The 20473-nt window shown below is 45.9% G+C and overlaps 2 protein-coding genes across 2 annotated transcripts; both read left to right on the top strand.

The window, feature by feature from the left end:
- The first annotated feature begins 9110 nt into the window (after nt 1–9110).
- On the top strand, nt 9111–11568 carry LOC136965650 (uncharacterized). The gene is made up of 8 exons (XM_067259835.1): nt 9111–9182; nt 9693–9773; nt 9877–9975; nt 10071–10118; nt 10255–10338; nt 10461–10662; nt 10907–10978; nt 11489–11568. The coding sequence occupies exons 1-8, from the start codon at nt 9111–9113 to the stop codon at nt 11566–11568; spliced, it is 738 nt and encodes a 245-aa protein (XP_067115936.1).
- Nucleotides 11569–13274: 1706 nt separating this feature from the next.
- Nucleotides 13275–15884, top strand: LOC136965649 (uncharacterized). Its single transcript, XM_067259834.1, has 8 exons — nt 13275–13321; nt 13451–13531; nt 13704–13802; nt 14235–14321; nt 14552–14653; nt 14820–15341; nt 15470–15575; nt 15769–15884. Exons 2-8 carry the CDS (start codon nt 13478–13480, stop codon nt 15882–15884), a joined length of 1086 nt encoding a protein of 361 aa, XP_067115935.1. The 5' UTR covers nt 13275–13321; nt 13451–13477.
- The last annotated feature ends 4589 nt before the right edge of the window (nt 15885–20473 follow it).

Genomic DNA, 20473 nt, shown 5'->3' with positions numbered 1-20473 from the left:
TTCAAGGAGTCTGTTGAACACACCGTATTATTGGTGTGTTCCTGTGGCAACACTGCCTCACCTTTCAGAAGATGGCAGTGTTTCACAACTGTTTAAAGATAATCAAATACTAGACTACTTTGTAATTGGGTGTGCTTGACTTCGGCAAGAGCACAACCTTTGTTCTCTCACATATATATTATTTTTATTCTTTCTTTTCCCACCCCTAAGGATCCCTCAATAATTGGACTAGGTAAAGACAACGCCGTTGTCAAAAGGTTCGTCTTGGTAGCGATTGTGTTGCTTGTATTTTGATTTACAATTAAATGTATTTATTGTGTATTGAAGAGGTATGTCCTTAACCACTGATCAGTTAACAATAATTAAATATAATGATTATTTTATTACTTTTATACTGTTTGGAATATAATAAACAATGTCTGATCTATACCTAAGCTCATTAGAACATAACCCTTGGTTATGTATATATATAATATACCCATCTATGAATTATGTTGCTTGTATCATTGATAAACTGACATTTTGCTTTTTGCTTATGCCTGCATATCCATAAGTTAGTTCTTTGCAAGGTGTGACTAGGAAATGCCTGTGACACTGGTGTAGGTCAGTGGTCACAATATTACCAAAGTGCCATACAACCTTTAGGAGCCCTATATCTAAAGACCTAAACAAAAGCTATCTAGCATGCAGCGTCCTCTTTCTGTGCTTGCAAAGGCTATGTTGATTATCACCCCGTTAACGTTTCTTGTGAGCGTAAAACCCCCCATATTGTCATACTATTTAACTGCCCTGAGTACGTAACCACCGTACACCCCCTCAAACATGAGGCAGACGGTCACAGCAGTGACCACAATATCCAAAACCCTTAACATTGTATTCCTTGTTCCTCAGTGTCTGTATACAGAAACCCGCAGAAGTGCTCTGAAAACCAAAAAGAAAATAAACTTTTGTCATTATGTTGCCTGTTGTTGCCTAGAGGATGTGCGCAATCTGCTATTTCCCATCGTCAATGAATTGACAGTTAAATACCCTAACACACGCTTAAATAAACAATAATGCAATTTAAATCAAAGTTAGATCATGAGCCACACCAATATAGTCTATAACAGTGTTATTGTCATGAGTACACCAACACATTATTTCCACCAAGACCAAATTATCATGCAGTGAAATAAATCGTACAAGGTGTACGAGCTCTCGATATAGAACACTATACCTCAGAATAACAACTCAGCTATTCAAGAAAAGTCATTAAAATATCAGCGGACTCGCTTTTTCTCTGCCGAGTGCCTATCACAAGTCCTCTTGTTGTCTTGTTTGTTTCTAGAATCTCCGGTGCAAAATAGGCTACTGACGGCTCGATATAAGAGCCGTTAGTCTCTTTCTGGCTGTTTCACTTTCTGCGTCTTTCTCATTCACTAACTCACTCTCTTACTCTCTGGCTCTATCCCTCCCCGTGTTTGCTACGCACTCACACTGTCTATATAGAAAGTGAAGGACGAGTAACGCGTCTGCACAGCTTGAGGTCATCTCATCTTGAGGAATGACACCGGGCGCGTAAAAGGAGCGAACAACGACATCCACTGGTAGCTTATCAATAAACAGATAGCGTCAATACCTCAAAGCCTCTGTCAAAAAGATACAATAAAGCTTATCTTATCTGATGCAGCATCTACGGATTGCATAAATCGAAGCTTTCTTGTGGTATCATGAGCAGAAGCTTAAAGGCACAGAAAGCAACGTGTCATGGAAAAGATTACGCTTTTTTGGTTCATTGTTACCATAGATACGTTTGCGATAGCCTATAGTTTTTTCTCTATATTTAGTTAACTTTGTTTATTGGATTTATTTTTCTTTTACACATTTTTTAGGGGAAACATTTGGTCATTATTGAGCATATGGCCTAACTTCTAAATCTAATGATATAATTCGGTTATTGTTATTATACGAATTTGACAGGTGGGCATGTGCTATGTCCTTTTACTTTTTAAGATCTGAAGGTGGTTCATTATTATTAGTTTATGTTTTCAACCTTTCACTTGAACCAGAACATTTACATATTGGTTGAACTTGGTTTCTTTAACTGTTTTTATACACATTGTATAGGTTAGTAAAGTGCAAATCTGCTTCAGTGTTGCATGCAGGCCCATGGTATTATTTATAGATATTTATTATTACAATTTGTTAAACTGGGTTGACTGCAATACCACATGTAGTGGGCTGCACTGTTAATTTATTGCATATACACCATATATTAACTAAAATGAAAATGCTATTTGAAGTAGGCCTACGCAAGGCTACATCAGTGACAACTTTTGTCCCAACCATCCCTGAAAGACTAGGCTTTAGTCACTTGCCAAATCTCAGGATTCTGAAGATACCTTTCTCAGCTATATTGTCACAGGATATACTAGGCGTAGTTATTTTACCTATGAATTGTAGTTACAGTTTGAGCTCCTTGAAAATAGATTTCGATGTTGAAATGCTGAGGGTAGCCTAGCTCGCCTATGCTCCGGCAGAGCTAAATGGAATTGTAACCTAGTATCTTCCAGAGTTTTGATTAAGGACATCATTCACGCTCACAAGTATGCGCCTCCAGACCACCGTCAATTCTATTTATAATTCATTCAGTTTTCAAAGAACTGTTAATAAATTGTGATGTGTAAAATTGTTTATCTCTTCCCCGAGATATGTATAGAGATGCTCTGCACGGCACACCTGTTGGTGTCAATACCATGAGTCAGAGCGTCATCTAGTGGCGATGGATACAAATACCAGCTTTTCATGTGCTATATTGCATGTCATCATATCGGCCAAAACATGCGTCGGATGGATAGTTATTTGCGGAATACTTTCGTGTTCAAGGAGTCTGTTGAACACACCGTATTATTGGTGTGTTCCTGTGGCAACACTGCCTCACCTTTCAGAAGATGGCAGTGTTTCACAACTGTTTAAAGATAATCAAATACTAGACTACTTTGTAATTGGGTGTGCTTGACTTCGGCAAGAGCACAACCTTTGTTCTCTCACATATATATTATTTTTATTCTTTCTTTTCCCACCCCTAAGGATCCCTCAATAATTGGACTAGGTAAAGACAACGCCGTTGTCAAAAGGTTCGTCTTGGTAGCGATTGTGTTGCTTGTATTTTGATTTACAATTAAATGTATTTATTGTGTATTGAAGAGGTATGTCCTTAACCACTGATCAGTTAACAATAATTAAATATAATGATTATTTTATTACTTTTATACTGTTTGGAATATAATAAACAATGTCTGATCTATACCTAAGCTCATTAGAACATAACCCTTGGTTATGTATATATATAATATACCCATCTATGAATTATGTTGCTTGTATCATTGATAAACTGACATTTTGCTTTTTGCTTATGCCTGCATATCCATAAGTTAGTTCTTTGCAAGGTGTGACTAGGAAATGCCTGTGACACTGGTGTAGGTCAGTGGTCACAATATTACCAAAGTGCCATACAACCTTTAGGAGCCCTATATCTAAAGACCTAAACAAAAGCTATCTAGCATGCAGCGTCCTCTTTCTGTGCTTGCAAAGGCTATGTTGATTATCACCCCGTTAACGTTTCTTGTGAGCGTAAAACCCCCCATATTGTCATACTATTTAACTGCCCTGAGTCCTTTATTCTTTGTCCAGTCTTCTGAGATGCTCAACTTGAGTGCATCAGACACCTGCACTTTATAGATCTATAATAAATACATTGATTTTGTCTTGAACTTGTACTTGGTGATTCACTTAATTGACTTGGTACTTTCACAGCAATTGGATACCATCTAATATGTCTTCAGTATTAACCCTGTAAGTTTGTCTGCAGTTGTGAATGTAATGGTATAGAATGATGTGTTAAAGCTTAATATTATGAGCAATATCAATAAGCTAGTGACAAATAAACGTTTGTATCATGTTATAACAGTCTGCTGGTTTCTGTTAGTGTAGCGTCCGTCCACACAAAAAATTGAAACCTTCACTGATGGTCTGAAGATGTTTAATTTGCTGTCTTGCACTTCTACACAGTACTCTGAAGTCAGAAGTCAACATTATAAATTAAAACTCCATTAGCAATAGGCTACATTCATTGGTAACTCATTAGCACCACCAAGTTAGCAAACACATCAAATAAACTAAATACAATTAAACTACACTGTTGCCACATGTTGGGAAATAACCAAATACAAGCAATATTACAAATGTAATGAATGCAAACTTTACAAGCATGAAACACACTATTGTGGTCACCTAGACTATTCTAGGTTGTGGTTCAGTGAAAGCACGGTTTCTTCAGTAGGCTATAATTGTTCAATCCTACTTGAGAATGGATACAGTTCACAGCTGTATGAGTCAATAGGACATAACCATTACCTGAATGACTTGTAGTGATCGGGAGGTTATGGCTGTTCTGATGATGGTATAAACCATGTTAGATTGTTGGCTCTATGTGCATTGTTTGGGTCTTCTCTCCCTGTCTTCTGTTTCGGTGTCTTTGGTTCTGTTGCAGGATGGCAGGCAGGTAGAGGAGCTGTGATTGCTGCAGGGGCACACCTGTGACGTGTGCCTTGGTCCTTAATAAGCTGTGCCCTAACAAGCTGGGTCTCTCCATTACTAGCAGGAACATCATCACTAATGCCATATCATGACCACACACTCCTGAAGACAATCAGACCATCAGCCAATCACGTCAATCATTCACCTTAGACCTCTCACTTAACCCAATCAGAAACAACACCCAGTCTTCCGCCTGAGGCCTGTTCCTTAAAGCGAGGTTACCGAATATGCCAGGCTTATGTCAGTTAGTCAGACTCATTTCTAGTTTATTCTGTTCCATAAAGCCAGCTCACCGTAGTTCAAATTCAGTAACTATGACAACTTATGCTGGCTAAAACATATAGCCAAATGCATTAATTAAACAATGATGAACAATGATTTCAGAACGATACAAACCTACATAGCCTAGGCTATGTCAAAAGTAGTTTGTGATTTCAAATGTTCAGGCATCAGACATAGGCCAATATCTCAATCTAAATTCTTAGCTAGTTAGTTCATGTGGTTAAAGTATTGCTAGAAAGTATTTTCTGCATATATTACAGTAGTGTTACTGTAGTGTACTGTAGTGTTACTAGTAGTAAATTCAATATCATACTATCAGACTGAACACAACAAGCTGAACATTAAACATTTTATTAATGACTCATCTTGGAAACTTGATGGATTGTATATGTGTGTGGGGGTGAGTATGTGAGCGTGTGTGTGTGTGTGTGTGCTTACATACAATGTGTTTGTGTATATACAGTATGTTTGTGTACATACAGGGGTCCAGAGCAACACAAAATTGCACTTGGAACACCCAAACTGTGAGTCGCATACTGCATTATGACATCATCACCCAGACCATGATTGCTTTGTGATGTCACAGTGGCTCAGAAGGGATATATAAACAGGTGCGCGCAGCCGCGCACCACAGTAGAAGATTGACACCGGAGAGTGAAGATTATCTACTACACTTCAACCAAAGAGTATAGAAGAACATAAGTTCTTTGACTACTACACTTGAAGAGAGACAACCAGGACCAACAGTAAGACGCAGCTAGGTGAGTGAGAGGAGCTCTCTGACGGGGAGTCGTATAGGGGTCTGCAGGCTGTAGACCCTTCCTCCCACCTGCCTTGGCTGAAGACTTTCAGTTTGGTCAAACTTAAACATGGGTCAGGTCCAAAGTCACCCAGTGGTCTCTCAGGAGAAGAGACCCAAAAAAGTGAAGGGGAAAAAGAAGAAAGGATTCTTTCGTCTCTTATCCCTGCTGACCTGTGTGGGAATGGAAGAGAGAAGGAATGAAGCCTCCTCAATTCCCTCAAACGATGACACAGATTCTGGTAAGTGTTTGAAGGAGCCTTTGGACAACTAAGTTGTTGGATAACAAACCCAATTCATGATACAGTGCTAACTGCATGCCCTTTTTCTGTTTAAACTTTCAGAAAGTTCATTGTCAGCTGGTGGATGTGTTAGGCACCATCTGACAAAGAGCCTCCAGGAACTGGATTGGAGCCCCATCGAAAAGGACAAAGACTGTACAGTTAAGCAACAAAACCTACTAGATCACATCCTATTACTGGTTTTGATGCCCATTTGATTTATGTAACGCTCTTATAGGCCTAAACATTTGTACTTAAAATGCCAAAATATTTGATCTTGTGTGTGTGTAGTTTGACACAAGGGGGAAGTAAATCTCTGGTGGGGGAAATGTTTACATATGTTTGCTAGTTTCATATTAGACTGTCGTTAAAAACCTCCTCTACTGTCCTCTTCCTCCTCAGGTCACGGAGGAGGAAGAGGAGCTGCTTCTGCCTCTGTTCAGCCCTCTGTCTGGACCTCTGCTGCTGTACATGCCGGTGTGGCGTCCTGTAAGTTCTCCTCTCTCTCGGAGCTAAGAGTTTGAGAGGGCGCATAAAGTTTTCACTGAGAACATGGGCAAATAACAATAGCTTAGTAATATCTTTTTAAAACATTGACAATGTAAGCCTACTCTGAAAATTACGATTTATTCATAACAATCCCTAAGATTCTCTACATTTTCTCTCTGCCATGAAGGCTCCGTCATCCATGCCTGCTGTTGTTCAGCTGACTCGTGCTGGGAAGCTGTTAATGACAGAGTTAACATCTCTGGACACTCTGGTAACCATTCACCTTCTCTCATTCCACCTTCTATGTTCTTAGTCCAAATTCTGCAGTCTTCAGGTTGAGAAACCACTGTCTTAAATGCACAGTATTAGTCACCATTGGACCAAGATGGTGAAGTTAACGTCTCCTGTTGTTCACTGTCACAGACCTTCTTCACGGCCCCAGTTTGGCTGCATCACATTCCTAAGATCTACCTCACCCAGGCTGGGAAGATGGCATTGGAGGAACTAGCACTCAGAGGACAGGTAACATCATTCAGAACAAATTCAAAGAGTCAACATTATGGAAGACTCACACTGCTTACACCATTTATACATGTATCTATGAGCCAAAACAATAAAATACATATCAAAGGGTCACAGGGGTGCAGGTCAGTCAAGCACCTAATGTTCACAAGCCGACATAAAGGCCAGCTTCAGGGTCTTCAGCATTTCCACTCAGATTGTATGTACTAGTAACTAAACTAGCTAACTTATTGTTTTAGCTTAGAGATACATGTATACATGGTGTAAGCAGTGTGAGTGGCCCTGTGGTCAAGTGATGGGCTCTGTTTAGTTACTAGGTAGACAAATGGGTTTAAATGGGTTTCTGTGTGTCATGTGTTTCAGATGACCAGCGGACCCTTGCTGCCCTGGGAGTTCAGCCCCCTCTACTGTGGCCCTGTGGTCATTTGGACTGGGGTAAGAGCCATCTTACCTTTACCTTTACACAAACACACACAAACACACAAATACTCACACTTACACAGTCATTATCTCAGTTGTTTTTCTGCAAATTTGTTGCAACTTTCTGGAATGTTGAGATGATGATGTCATAATGAGTGGTTCAGTCCTGGGTTATTTGGTCCCTATGGAAACATAGTGGGACATGGATGGAGTGGCTAGTTCCATTCAGGGGGAGGTAGTTCTCTTGACCCCCTCTCTCCTGTTATGAATGTGACAGCCTGGCTGCTTAATGTGTGTATTCCTCTCCCCCTGTGAGACTGGAGGAATAGACACCTCAGGAAGTCATCATTTGAGTGTGTCAATTCAATTACACGAACAAAAGTATTTATGTCAGAGATACTATGTTTCTCAGTGTAAGACGACGGACACAAGCTCTGAGTTACAGTATGGTAAGGGTCTATGGGTCCTACAGCAGTTTCAGAACATTCCACCTCACCCTCTTCTTCTCTGCTCATGTTTCTGTAGAGGAGCTTGTGTTCTGCTCTGGTGAGCTCCGAGAGGAACCATGCCTCCTCCTTCTCATGGACCAGAGGATCTGGATCTAAGGTACAATGAGTCAGCCTTCGCAAACACACCTGCGCACCTACCCAGACAAACAGGCCTATTGTTGTTATTTGTGACACCTCTTCCCTCCTTCCCACTCCCTCAGAAGGTGCACGTACAGATGTGCAGAGTGTGTATGGTGAGGGGGGCTGACGCCAGACTGTGGTGGGCCATGTCTGAGGAGAGATCCAGGCTCGGCCCAAATGTAAGTGCAAACACAATCACACACGCACGCACGCACAAGCCACACACAGGGTGCGTGTCTGACCCAGGTCCCTCTTCCTCTGTTTGCTGTTGCAGGGATTCCCCCACATGGCTGCCATGGTGATGGCGGTGACCGGAGTTCAGGTAAGATTTCCTGAAGTGCGACAGATGCCAACAGTGTGACTTTCCTGTTCAGGCTTGTATCTGAAGCCTGTACTCCAGATCAGTTATGCAGCACTCTGTCACTCATCCCCTTCCTTGTATCTCCTTTCCCCTACAGCTCATTGGAGGACAGGTGAGACAGTATCAGTCTCATGTATGTTCTAAGACTGACTTCTACTCCCCGGTTCTGGCTGACGAAGGGGTGAGAACTGCAACACTAAGATAGATAGATAGAACCTCCCCACCACACTTGATCCCAGCAAGCTGAATCATCCCTTTAGGACTCAATGTTAAAGGTGTGTGTGTCTGCTTTCTGTCCACTAGCAAACTGATGTTTCCATCATGGAGGTCAGCATGGTCGTGGGTCCAGATGGGATTCTGCGCACCACAGCCAGAACCTCCTGGGGGTCCAGAAACACCTGCGAGGAGGAGTCTTTCTCCCAGGATCAGGACTCATTTGAGGAGGAGGATGAGGGCTGGACCAAGGACCAGGGCCAGGACTGGGACCCCTCTGAGGAGGATGAGGGCTGGTCCAAGGACCAGGGCCAGGACTGGGACCCCTCTGAGGAGGATGAGGGCTGGACCATGGACCAGGGCCAGGACTGGGACCCCTCTGAGGAGGATAAGGATGAGGGCTGGACCAAGGACCAGGGCCAGGACTGGGACCCCTCTGAGAAAGATGAGACTGTATGTCAGTTAGTGATGAGCTCTGTTTAGTTACTAGGTAGACAAATGGGTTTAAATGGGTTTCTGTGTGTCATGTGTTTCAGATGACCAGCGGACCCTTGCTGCCCTGGGAGTTCAGCCCCCTCTACTGTGGCCCTGTGGTCATTTGGACTGGGGTAAGAGCCATCTTACATTTACCTTTACACAAACACACACAAACACACAAATACTCACACTTACACAGTCATTATCTCAGTTGTTTTTCTGCAAATTTGCTGCAATGTTCTGGAATGTTGAGATGATGATGTCATGATGAGTGGTTCAGTCCTGGGTTATTTGGTCCCTATGGAAACATAGTGGGACATGGATGGAGTGGCTAGTTCCATTCAGGGGGAGGTAGTTCTCTTGACCCCCTCTCTCCTGTTATGAATGTGACAGCCTGGGTGCCTAATGTGTGTATTCCTCTCCCCCTGTGAGACTGGAGGAATAGACACCTCAGGAAGTCATCATTTGAGTGTGTCAATTCAATTACACGAACAAAAGTATTTATGTCAGAGATACTATGTTTCTCAGTGTAAGACGACGGACACAAGCTCTGAGTTACAGTATGGTAAGGGTCTGTGGGTCCTACAGCAGTTTCAGAACATTCCGCCTCATCCTCTTCTTCTCTGCTCATGTTTCTGTAGAGGAGCTTGTGTTCTGCTCTGGTGAGCTCCGAGAGGAACCATGCCTCCTCCTTCTCATGGACCAGAGGATCTGGATCTAAGGTACAATGAGTCAGCCTTCGCAAACACACCTGCGCACCTACCCAGACAAACAGGCCTATTGTTGTTATTTGTGACACCTCTTCCCTCCTTCCCACTCCCTCAGAAGGTGCACGTACAGATGTGCAGAGTGTGCATGGTGAGGGGGGCTGACGCCAGACTGTGGTGGGCCATGTCTGAGGAGAGATCCAGGCTCGGCCCAAATGTAAGTGCAAACACAATCACACACGCACGCACGCACAAGCCACACACAGGGTGCGTGTCTGACCCAGGTCCCTCTTCCTCTGTTTGCTGTTGCAGGGATTCCCCCACATGGCTGCCATGGTGATGGCGGTGACCGGAGTTCAGGTAAGATTTCCTGAAGTGCGACAGATGCCAACAGTGTGACTTTCCTGTTCAGGCTTGTATCTGAAGCCTGTACTCCAGACCAGTTACGCAGCACTCTGTCACTCATCCCCTTCCTTGTATCTCCTTTCCCCTACAGCTCATTGGAGGACAGGTGAGACAGTATCAGTCTCATGTATGTTCTAAGACTGACTTCTACTCCCCGGTTCTGGCTGACGAAGGGGTGAGAACTGCAACACTAAGATAGATAGATAGAACCTCCCCACCACACTTGATCCCAGCAAGCTGAATCATCCCTTTAGGACTCAATGTTAAAGGTGTGTGTGTCTGCTTTCTGTCCACTAGCAAACTGATGTTTCCATCATGGAGGTCAGCATGGTCGTGGGTCCAGATGGGATTCTGCGCACCACAGCCAGAACCTCCTGGGGGTCCAGAAACACCTGCGAGGAGGAGTCTTTCTCCCAGGATCAGGACTCATTTGAGGAGGAGGATGAGGGCTGGACCAAGGACCAGGGCCAGGACTGGGACCCCTCTGAGGAGGATGAGGGCTGGTCCAAGGACCAGGGCCAGGACTGGGACCCCTCTGAGGAGGATGAGGGCTGGACCATGGACCAGGGCCAGGACTGGGACCCCTCTGAGGAGGATAAGGATGAGGGCTGGACCAAGGACCAGGGCCAGGACTGGGACCCCTCTGAGAAAGATGAGACTGTATGTCAGTTAGTGATGAGCTCTGTTTAGTTACTAGGTAGACAAATGGGTTTAAATGGGTTTCTGTGTGTCATGTGTTTCAGATGACCAGCGGACCCTTGCTGCCCTGGGAGTTCAGCCCCCTCTACTGTGGCCCTGTGGTCATTTGGACTGGGGTAAGAGCCATCTTACATTTACCTTTACACAAACACACACAAACACACAAATACTCACACTTACACAGTCATTATCTCAGTTGTTTTTCTGCAAATTTGCTGCAATGTTCTGGAATGTTGAGATGATGATGTCATGATGAGTGGTTCAGTCCTGGGTTATTTGGTCCCTATGGAAACATAGTGGGACATGGATGGAGTGGCTAGTTCCATTCAGGGGGAGGTAGTTCTCTTGACCCCCTCTCTCCTGTTATGAATGTGACAGCCTGGGTGCCTAATGTGTGTATTCCTCTCCCCCTGTGAGACTGGAGGAATAGACACCTCAGGAAGTCATCATTTGAGTGTGTCAATTCAATTACACGAACAAAAGTATTTATGTCAGAGATACTATGTTTCTCAGTGTAAGACGACGGACACAAGCTCTGAGTTACATTATGGTAAGGGTCTGTGGGTCCTACAGCAGTTTCAGAACATTCCGCCTCATCCTCTTCTTCTCTGCTCATGTTTCTGTAGAGGAGCTTGTGTTCTGCTCTGGTGAGCTCCGAGAGGAACCATGCCTCCTCCTTCTCATGGACCAGAGGATCTGGATCTAAGGTACAATGAGTCAGCCTTCGCAAACACACCTGCGCACCTACCCAGACAAACAGGCCTATTGTTGTTATTTGTGACACCTCTTCCCTCCTTCCCACTCCCTCAGAAGGTGCACGTACAGATGTGCAGAGTGTGTATGGTGAGGGGGGCTGACGCCAGACTGTGGTGGGCCATGTCTGAGGAGAGATCCAGGCTCGGCCCAAATGTAAGTGCAAACACAATCACACACGCACAAGCCACACACAGGGTGCGTGTCTGACCCAGGTCCCTCTTCCTCTGTTTGCTGTTGCAGGGATTCCCCCACATGGCTGCCATGGTGATGGCGGTGACCGGAGTTCAGGTAAGATTTCCTGAAGTGCGACAGATGCCAACAGTGTGACTTTCCTGTTCAGGCTTGTATCTGAAGCCTGTACTCCAGACCAGTTACGCAGCACTCTGTCACTCATCCCCTTCCTTGTATCTCCTTTCCCCTACAGCTCATTGGAGGACAGGTGAGACAGTATCAGTCTCATGTATGTTCTAAGACTGACTTCTACTCCCCGGTTCTGGCTGACGAAGGGGTGAGAACTGCAACACTAAGATAGATAGATAGAACCTCCCCACCACACTTGATCCCAGCAAGCTGAATCATCCCTTTAGGACTCAATGTTAAAGGTGTGTGTGTCTCCTTTCTGTCCACTAGCAAACTGATGTTTCCATCATGGAGGTCAGCATGGTCGTGGGTCCAGATGGGATTCTGCGCACCACAGCCAGAACCTCCTGGGGGTCCAGAAACACCTGCGAGGAGGAGTCTTTCTCCCAGGATCAGGACTCATTTGAGGAAGAGGATGAGGGCTGGACCAAGGACCAGGGCCAGGACTGGGACCCCTCTGAGGAGGATGAGGGCTGGACCAAGGACCAGGGCCAGGACTGGGACCCCTCTGAGGAGGAGAAGGATGAGGGCTGGACCAAGGACCAGGGCCAGGACTGGGACCCCTCTGAGAAGGATGAGGGCTGGACCAAGGACCAGGGCCAGGACTGGGACCCCTCTGAGAAGGATGAGGGCTGGTCCAAGGACCAGGGCCAGGACTGGGACCCCTCTGAGGAGGATGAGGGCTGGACCATGGACCAGGGCCAGGACTGGGACCCCTCTGAGGAGGAGAAGGATGAGGGCTGGACCAAGGACCAGGGCCAGGACTGGGACCCCTCTGAGAAGGATGAGGGCTGGACCAAGGACCAGGGTCAGGACTCCTCTGAGGAGGAGAAGGATGAGGGCTGGACCAAGGGCCAGGACTGGGACCCCTCTGAGGAGGAGAAGGATGAGGGCTGGACCAAGGACCAGGGCCAGGACTGGGACTCCTCTGAGGAGGAGGAGGAGGAGGAGGAGGAGGGCTGGACCAAGGACCAGGGCCAGGACTGGGACTCCTCTGAGGAGGAGAAGGATGAGGGCTGGACCAAGGGCCAGGACTGGGATCATGAGACCGATCTCCCTGCAAAATGGGAAAATGAAATGGAATTCCTGAAGTTAGTACAATTCCTTAACAGGCATATATTAATTGTTACATTTGACAACACGCCATACACATGATTCTTCTAGATAGATGATATAAATACTACTGTATGCACAGGAATGCATTTTATCAAGGTTTCCCTCATTGCTCTGTAGTTAGCTTGTCCAGGTTAACTTGACTGATGTATCTCCATAGGTACTACTTGAGAGACAGAACCGTTGACCAACTTTCCTACAAGGTGACAGCTCTCAGGCAGGCCTTCACTGTGAGTAGTCTACTATCTAGCTAGCTCCTGTGTGTTGATGTTCTATAAAATGCTAGGTAGTTAACTCCTGTGTGCTGTTAGTAATGATTATTTTAGCTAGTTATCCTGATCATCCATTTTTGTCCCCAGACACTGTTTACTGACAGCAGAGAGTTCATGTTGGCAGCAACTCACTGGCTTTTAGAAAGACTGGCAACCGAAGCACAAAAGGTATCTGACATATTATCCCTCCCCACCAACAGTGACTTTGGGTGACCTTGATATATGTCACCCTGGTAGGGTGTCACCACTTGAACAGTCTACACACATGCTAACTTGGAGATAAATCTAACATGCCTTCGAAAACATGGGGTCTGTGTGTGACTGTGTCTGTGTTCTCCAGGATGAAGAGCAGCTGTTTCAGAAATACACCAGGCTGAGGGAGTACGCCTCAGACCACGCCCACCTAGACTCCATCATGCAGGAGCTGGCGGCGGAGTCGGTGAGGAGAGGGGGACGAGAGGGGGAAGGGGAGGAAAGGGAGGGGAGAGGAGGTAAAGGAGATGATGGATAGTGGGGGAGAGGAGGGCAGGAAAGTAGGAAGAGAGGAGGAAATATTTTTCCCTTTCTGACCTCAGCCCCCCTTAGTTCATGCTCATAAAAATGTGCCAAACTCACAACATCTTTATTGAGCAAGGCAGTCTCAATGTTTACATTTGGGCATGGGGTCTGTGACATTACACAGTCTAGAAGGTGCGAGACACTTGTCTGACTGACATTGTTTTTCAAGCACAAATTGGCCTCGAAGCCCAGGCAATATGGACAGTTTAATGACCTGGACACCTCACATCTCCTCTCATCTCATCTAACTTTATCAGAATCAGAGATGTGAGAGTCTAAGAGCTACCTAATAACTTGTGGGAATTATTTTCAGATTCATCACTTGAGCATCATAGATGTGGTGATTGAGCTGGTTATGCTGCGCCTGATCGTGTTTGGCTATCGCCAGTCGTGTTTCAAAGTAAGTGCCCTGCCTCCCCAGTCCTGCATCACAGGGGTGCAGTGACCTCACCGTGTCTAGATAGCCATGGAAGTCATTTCCATCTACTCCACGATGCGGGCCAAAGTTTACAAGTGGTTGACTAGTCAGTCAGTCACAGTTTTGGTGTTTGACCCAGCCTCACTCCTTCTCTTGCTCTCTCCCTCCCCCCTCCCCCCTCCCCCCCTCCCCCGCCTCCTCCCCATCCCCAGGGTCCAGATTGCTTCATGCTCCAGCTATATGCCCTGGTGGAAGCCTTCCTCCCCCAGGACACAGAGGGAGCCCCAGGGAAAACATACCTGAAGAAACTGAAGGTGTGCTCTCTCTCCTTCTCTCTCTCTTTATCTCTCTCTCCCCCTCTCTCTCTCCCCCCTCCCCTCTCTCTCTCTCTCTCTCTCTCTCTCACACTTTCTCTCTCGTTCAAGATTCCCACAGTGTTTGTATGGCACCTTGACCTTTGTGCACTCCTCTTCTCTACAGAACATTTTCTTGGACTTCCTGGACAAAATCTTGGGTTTCCCAGAAGCCCTCTACTTCTGCCAGAACGACTTGGTGCCCAAACTAATGCACCATCTTGGGGCCATGTTTTCCAAACTGCTCAGGGTGGATGAGGACTTGACTGAGGACCAGGACCAGGACTCCTCTAAGGAGGAGGAGGACATGACTGTGGACCATGACTGGGACAAGGACTGGGACTGGGACCAGGGTAAAGATGGATGCCCAGACCTGGACGAGGAGGAAGAGGACTCTGATGATCCTGCTGGTCATCATCACCGTGACGCAGGAACACAGGACGGTTATGATGACCGTGAAGGACTTGAGATGGAGTCTGCTGGCTTGGAAAAGGCCAGTGGGACCCAATCCTCTTCTTCATCCTCCTACTCCTCCTCCAGCTCCTCCACCTCCAGGGGCTCCATGGCTCGGGCCCCCAGCCCAGTGGGAGATCATCTGGGGCCGCTCGGAAAGACCGACCCCCCTATCCTCCGGAGATGGTTCACACTGGTAAGCTGAAAACAACACCACACACTGGCACTAGGTAGAACTGACCTGAGCTGAGTCAGCGATAAGAAGGGACTACATGTGACAATCTCAATGAATCTGTGTGTCTTTGCTCTCACTTCCAAACACAGAAGAAAAAGAGGACGTCCATCAAGGATGAACAGACTGCGACTGCCAAGGGCAGAAAGAGAAGCAGGATATTTAAGTCCAACAAAGTGTCTCCCCTCAGCTCTGAATGTAAGATCCTGACTGCACATTGGCTCCTTTAGGCTTTCCCACTTTAGTTGGCCCTCCCACCATTTCACACACATAGACGTGCACACACACACAGACACACAGACACGCACACACAATTTTTTAAGTGAGAGGTCACAGTGCTGAAGTTCTGTGTAATGTCATATCCTGTTGTGTGATGGTGTTTCCTGTCCAGGTCCAGACCTTGGCAAGTCCTCCATTGCCAGAGGAGAGAAGAAGAAGAAGAAAAAGACAAATTCCATCAAAGCTTTTCTCCGGGGGATCTCGGTATCTCTCTCCAGGGCTTTCTGATTTGGCTGCATGGAGGACAGTCACCAGTAGAGGGGGCCACCTGCTCACTCAACTGGCTGCAGCGACAGAGAGAGAGAACCTGTCCCACCATTTCACACACGCGGACGCGCACACACACACACACACACAGACACGCACACACACACACAGACACGCACACACACACACTATTTTTAAGTGAGAGGTCACAGTGCTGAAGTTCCGTGTGTCCACGCCCTCCTAGACTCCATCATGCAGGAGCTGGCAGCAGAGTCATTGACCCAGCCCCCCGGTCCTTCTCTTGCTCTCTCCCTCCCTCCCCCCTCCCCTCCTCTCCCTCCCCCACCCCCTCCTCCCCATCCCCAGGGTCCAGATTGCTTCATGCTCCAGCTATATGCCCTGGTGGAAGCCTTCCTCCCCCGGGACACAGAGGGAGCCCCAGGGAAAACATACCTGAAGAAACTGAAGGTGTGCTCTCTCTCCTTATCTCTCTCTCCACCCTCCCCCCCCCCTCTCTCTCCCCCCCCCCCCCCCTCTCTCTCTCTCTCTCTCTCACACACTTTCTCTCTAATTCAAGATTCCCACAGTGTTTGTATGGCGCCTCGACCTTTGTGCACTCCTCTTCTCTGCAGAACATTTTCTTGGACTTCCTGGACAAAATCTTGGGTTTCCCAGAAGCCCTCTACTCCTTCCAGAACGACTTGGTGCCCAAACTAATGCACCATCTTGGGGCCATGTTTTCCAAACTGCTCAGGGTGGATGAGGACTTGACTGAGGGCCAGGACCAGGACTCCTCTAAGGAGGAGGAGGACATGACTGTGGACCATGACTGGGACAAGGACTGGGACTGGGACCAGGGTCAAGATGGATGCCCAAACCCAGACCTGGACGAGGAGGAGGAGGACTCTGAAGATCCTGCTGGTCATCATCACTGTGACGCAGGAACGCGGGATGGTTATGATGACCGTGTAGGACTTGAGATGGAGTCTGCTGGCTTGGAAAAGGCCGGTGGAATTTACAGCTCCTTCATCACAATCACAAGCTTGGATGAAGGACTTGAGATGGAGTCTGCTGGCTTGGAAAAGGCCGGTGGAATTTACAGCTCCTTCATCACAAACACAAGCTTGGATGAAGGACTTGAGATGGAGTTTGCTGGCTTGGAAAAGGCCGGTGGGACCCAATCCTCTTCTTCATCCTTCTACTCCTCCTCCAGCTCCTCCACCTCCAGGGACTCCATATCTCGGGCCCCCAGCCCAGAGGGAGATCATCTGGGGCGCTCGGAAAGACCGACCCCCCCATCCTCCGGAGATGGTTCACACTGGTAAGCTGAAAACAACACCACACACTGGCACTAGGTAGAACTGACCTGAGCTGAGTCAGCGATAAGAAGGGACGACATGTGACAATCTCAATGATTCTGTGTGTCTTTACTCTCACTTCCAAACCCAGAAGAAAGAGAGGACGTCCATCAAGGATCGACAGACTGTGGCTGCCAAGGGCAGAAAGAGAAGCAGGATATTTAAGACCAAGAAAGTGTCTCCCCTCAGCTCTGAACGTAAGATCCTGACTGCACATTGGCTCATTTAGGCTTTCCCACTTTAGTTGGCCCTCCCACCAGTTCACACACATGAATGTGCACACACACACACACACAGACACGCGCACGCACACACACACACTTTTTTTTAAGTGAGAGGTCACAGTGCTGAAGTTCTGTGTGATGTCATATCCTGTTGTGTGATGGTGTTTCCTGTCCAGGTCCAGACCTTGGTGAGTCGTTGCTGGAGGAGAGGAGAAGAAGACAAAGTCCATCAAAGCTTTTCTCCGGGGGATCTCGGTAGCTCTCTCCAGGGCTTTCTGCTTGCCTGCATGAAGGACATTCACCAGTAGAGGGGGCCACCTGCTCACTCAACTGGCTGCAGCGGCAGAGAGAGTCAGCATCTGCCTGGTCGTGGGTCTGCCAACGCTGGACCTGGTCGCCAGTGGACGTCGATCTGTGACAGTCTGCCAAAGCTGGATATAGTCGCCAACCGGAAACCAGACTCCATGACAGACGACAGTGAGTTCCCGGTCCCTTTCCTCATCCCCCTTCCTGTGATGCTGCGCCGATCACAGTCCCCAGCCCTGTGGCTACCTCTGAGTATACTGACATTTACCAACTGACCCAAGTTGAACACTGGATGTTGGTGTTTCAACACCCATTGACACTTCCCTGCTGTATGAGAATGCTAAGTTCTGCACCTCTCTTTCACTAACCATCTCTGGAGTTTCTGACATTGCTTGTAAAAAAGGCTATACAAATACATGTTGATTTGATTTGATTTGGGGGGATATGCTCTATTTTGTAGTTCAGAATTCCAATAAAAACTACTGGCATTTAGTTTATATCTCCTTTGTAATTGTTGAGCTGTTTGTGTACAAGGTTGTGACATCACCATGTCAGGACTGCAGCCACATAGAGAGGCTGATTAACATGTGTTAAAGTAATTGTACACAGACACTTTACATCAGTGTAAAAGTTACCTTAAACACTAGCTTTTCTACAGATTTTACACACACATGACCTATGTATTTTGAGAATGCTACTTGAGTTATTTCAGAATAGTTAGGTGTGCTTGGCTTTGGCAGCACAACTTATTGTAATCTCACATATATATTATTAGGTGTGCTTGCCTTTGGCAATGTTTTTAAACTCAAGCGTGTGTGGTGCGTCGCTGTACACAATCGTTGCTCGGTTTAGGACCAACACAATGTTGGTGCCAAACATGTAGCTAGTTATGTTTCCAGGCTGTGATAGCAACACTGTATTTTTGTACGCCTTCGACTGGTTAGCTCCTGCGATTCCCACACAGCAGTAGTCTAGTATTTAGCTAGCTCATAGTAGGCCTACAATTTACCGGGGCCAGGTCTGAATGTAGGAGAAAAACAGAGCACAGCTGACTTTTCGCAGTGCTCTAGACTGCGACCAAATTGTCGCATTTTGCGTTCTAATCTTACTGACAATTAACACTTACAGTAATCTTGTTTTGAATTAGCCATTTTCACCTAAATACATGTCAAGAATAATTATTTACGTTTTGGAGGGCATATTTTCCGTTAGCAGATGATACTGTTTAAGTTGCGACTCCATCTGAGATACAGCGTTGTTAGAATCAGCTTGGTTCAAAGGGGGTTCTTTATTAAGGAATGAATGCAATGAGCAGGCTACATGCATGAAAATATCACTACAAGCGGAAAACTTAAGGGACGGGTAAGTCATAGAGGTTAGGACCATTATTAAACAGGATTGCCCAATTTCTTCGTTTTGATGGAACTTTTCAACTATGTGAGGCTGCTAATTGTAAATGATGTATGCTTTTAAATCTATGCAAATGTTCATAAATAATAAGTATGCATTTTTATATAAAATCTACAGTTATATCAGTTGTAAAATGTCAGTAAAAAAAAAACGACCCATCTGCAACAAGCACACCCCACAATTTCCCCAGAAATTGTACCCTCTCTAGTTCTATTATTATTGTCTGATCATTGAGTTGCAAAAATACTGGAATAGTCTAATAAAGGGTTTTAAGATTATATCCATAAATAATTGTATTCCTATTCCTTTTCTATCTCTATATGTCTAGCTTTTGAGGATTTTTTTGCCAATAGTTTACCCCATTGTGTCATTGACCTATAAGAACAATATGCCCAGAGCAATGCGTGAACTTTAATTTTGTATTCTCTTCTGTTCTCATCCTAATGGTGTGTTACTGCTTTTTAATCAGGACCTCCAGTCATAGTGAGAAAAGGAGAACCTAAGAGTACATGGGTGGGGGTGGGGAGAAAGAGAGAAAGAAAGAGATAAATAGAGAGAGTGAAAAAATGGGGATTTACAGTAATACAGAAAATGCAAATCATAGTCAAATTACCTCTAGGGGGAAGTGGATGGATTAGTGTTGCTCTGACTGAATTGAGTGAGCAGAGAAGGTTAAGGAACTGCTGAAATGGGGTCTGATGCATTAGGCTCATGTGTCACAAACAAACAGACATAATATATTTGGACAACCGGACTCAGAATTGAAGTGCTAGGAAATGTAAGGACAATGATCTCATGCTAAAAGAAGGTGGATTAGTGTTATGACAAGTTTGAGATTAGTTCATTGTTTGTCTTTAAGTGGGCCCCTATGATATTTTACAAAATAGTTATTGTATATGAAAATATTAAGGTGCCAAATATACTGAAATAGAAAGCCAGTTGTCACAGAGAACACAGTCGTGACAGCCAAAACAATGTAACACTTCTGAAATCAGGAATATTGAATGAAAACAAACAAGTGAGACAGATGACTTCCTTCTGGAAGCCCACATCCCCACTCCATCTCACACCCACACACACACACACATACAAACACCCACCCACTAACGCACACAACGCCCTCCACACACATGCACACACAACTTCCCACCACCCCTGTATCAACACGCGCGCACGCGAGCACACGCGCACACAAGCTTGTCTCTTCCTCATTGTGCTCACATGCACCTCTCTCGTCCGCTTCCTGTTTGTCCTGTGTGAGTGTACGGCAGCGAGTGCAGATCAACCACCATTGCTCCTGCTGCGTCTGTGG

The sequence above is a fragment of the Osmerus mordax genome, chromosome 21 (genome assembly GCF_038355195.1).
Source record: "Osmerus mordax isolate fOsmMor3 chromosome 21, fOsmMor3.pri, whole genome shotgun sequence".
Lineage (NCBI taxonomy): Eukaryota > Metazoa > Chordata > Actinopteri > Osmeriformes > Osmeridae > Osmerus > Osmerus mordax.
The sequence above is the reverse complement of the archived record's forward strand: the minus strand, read 5'-3'. Positions and strand labels throughout refer to the sequence as shown.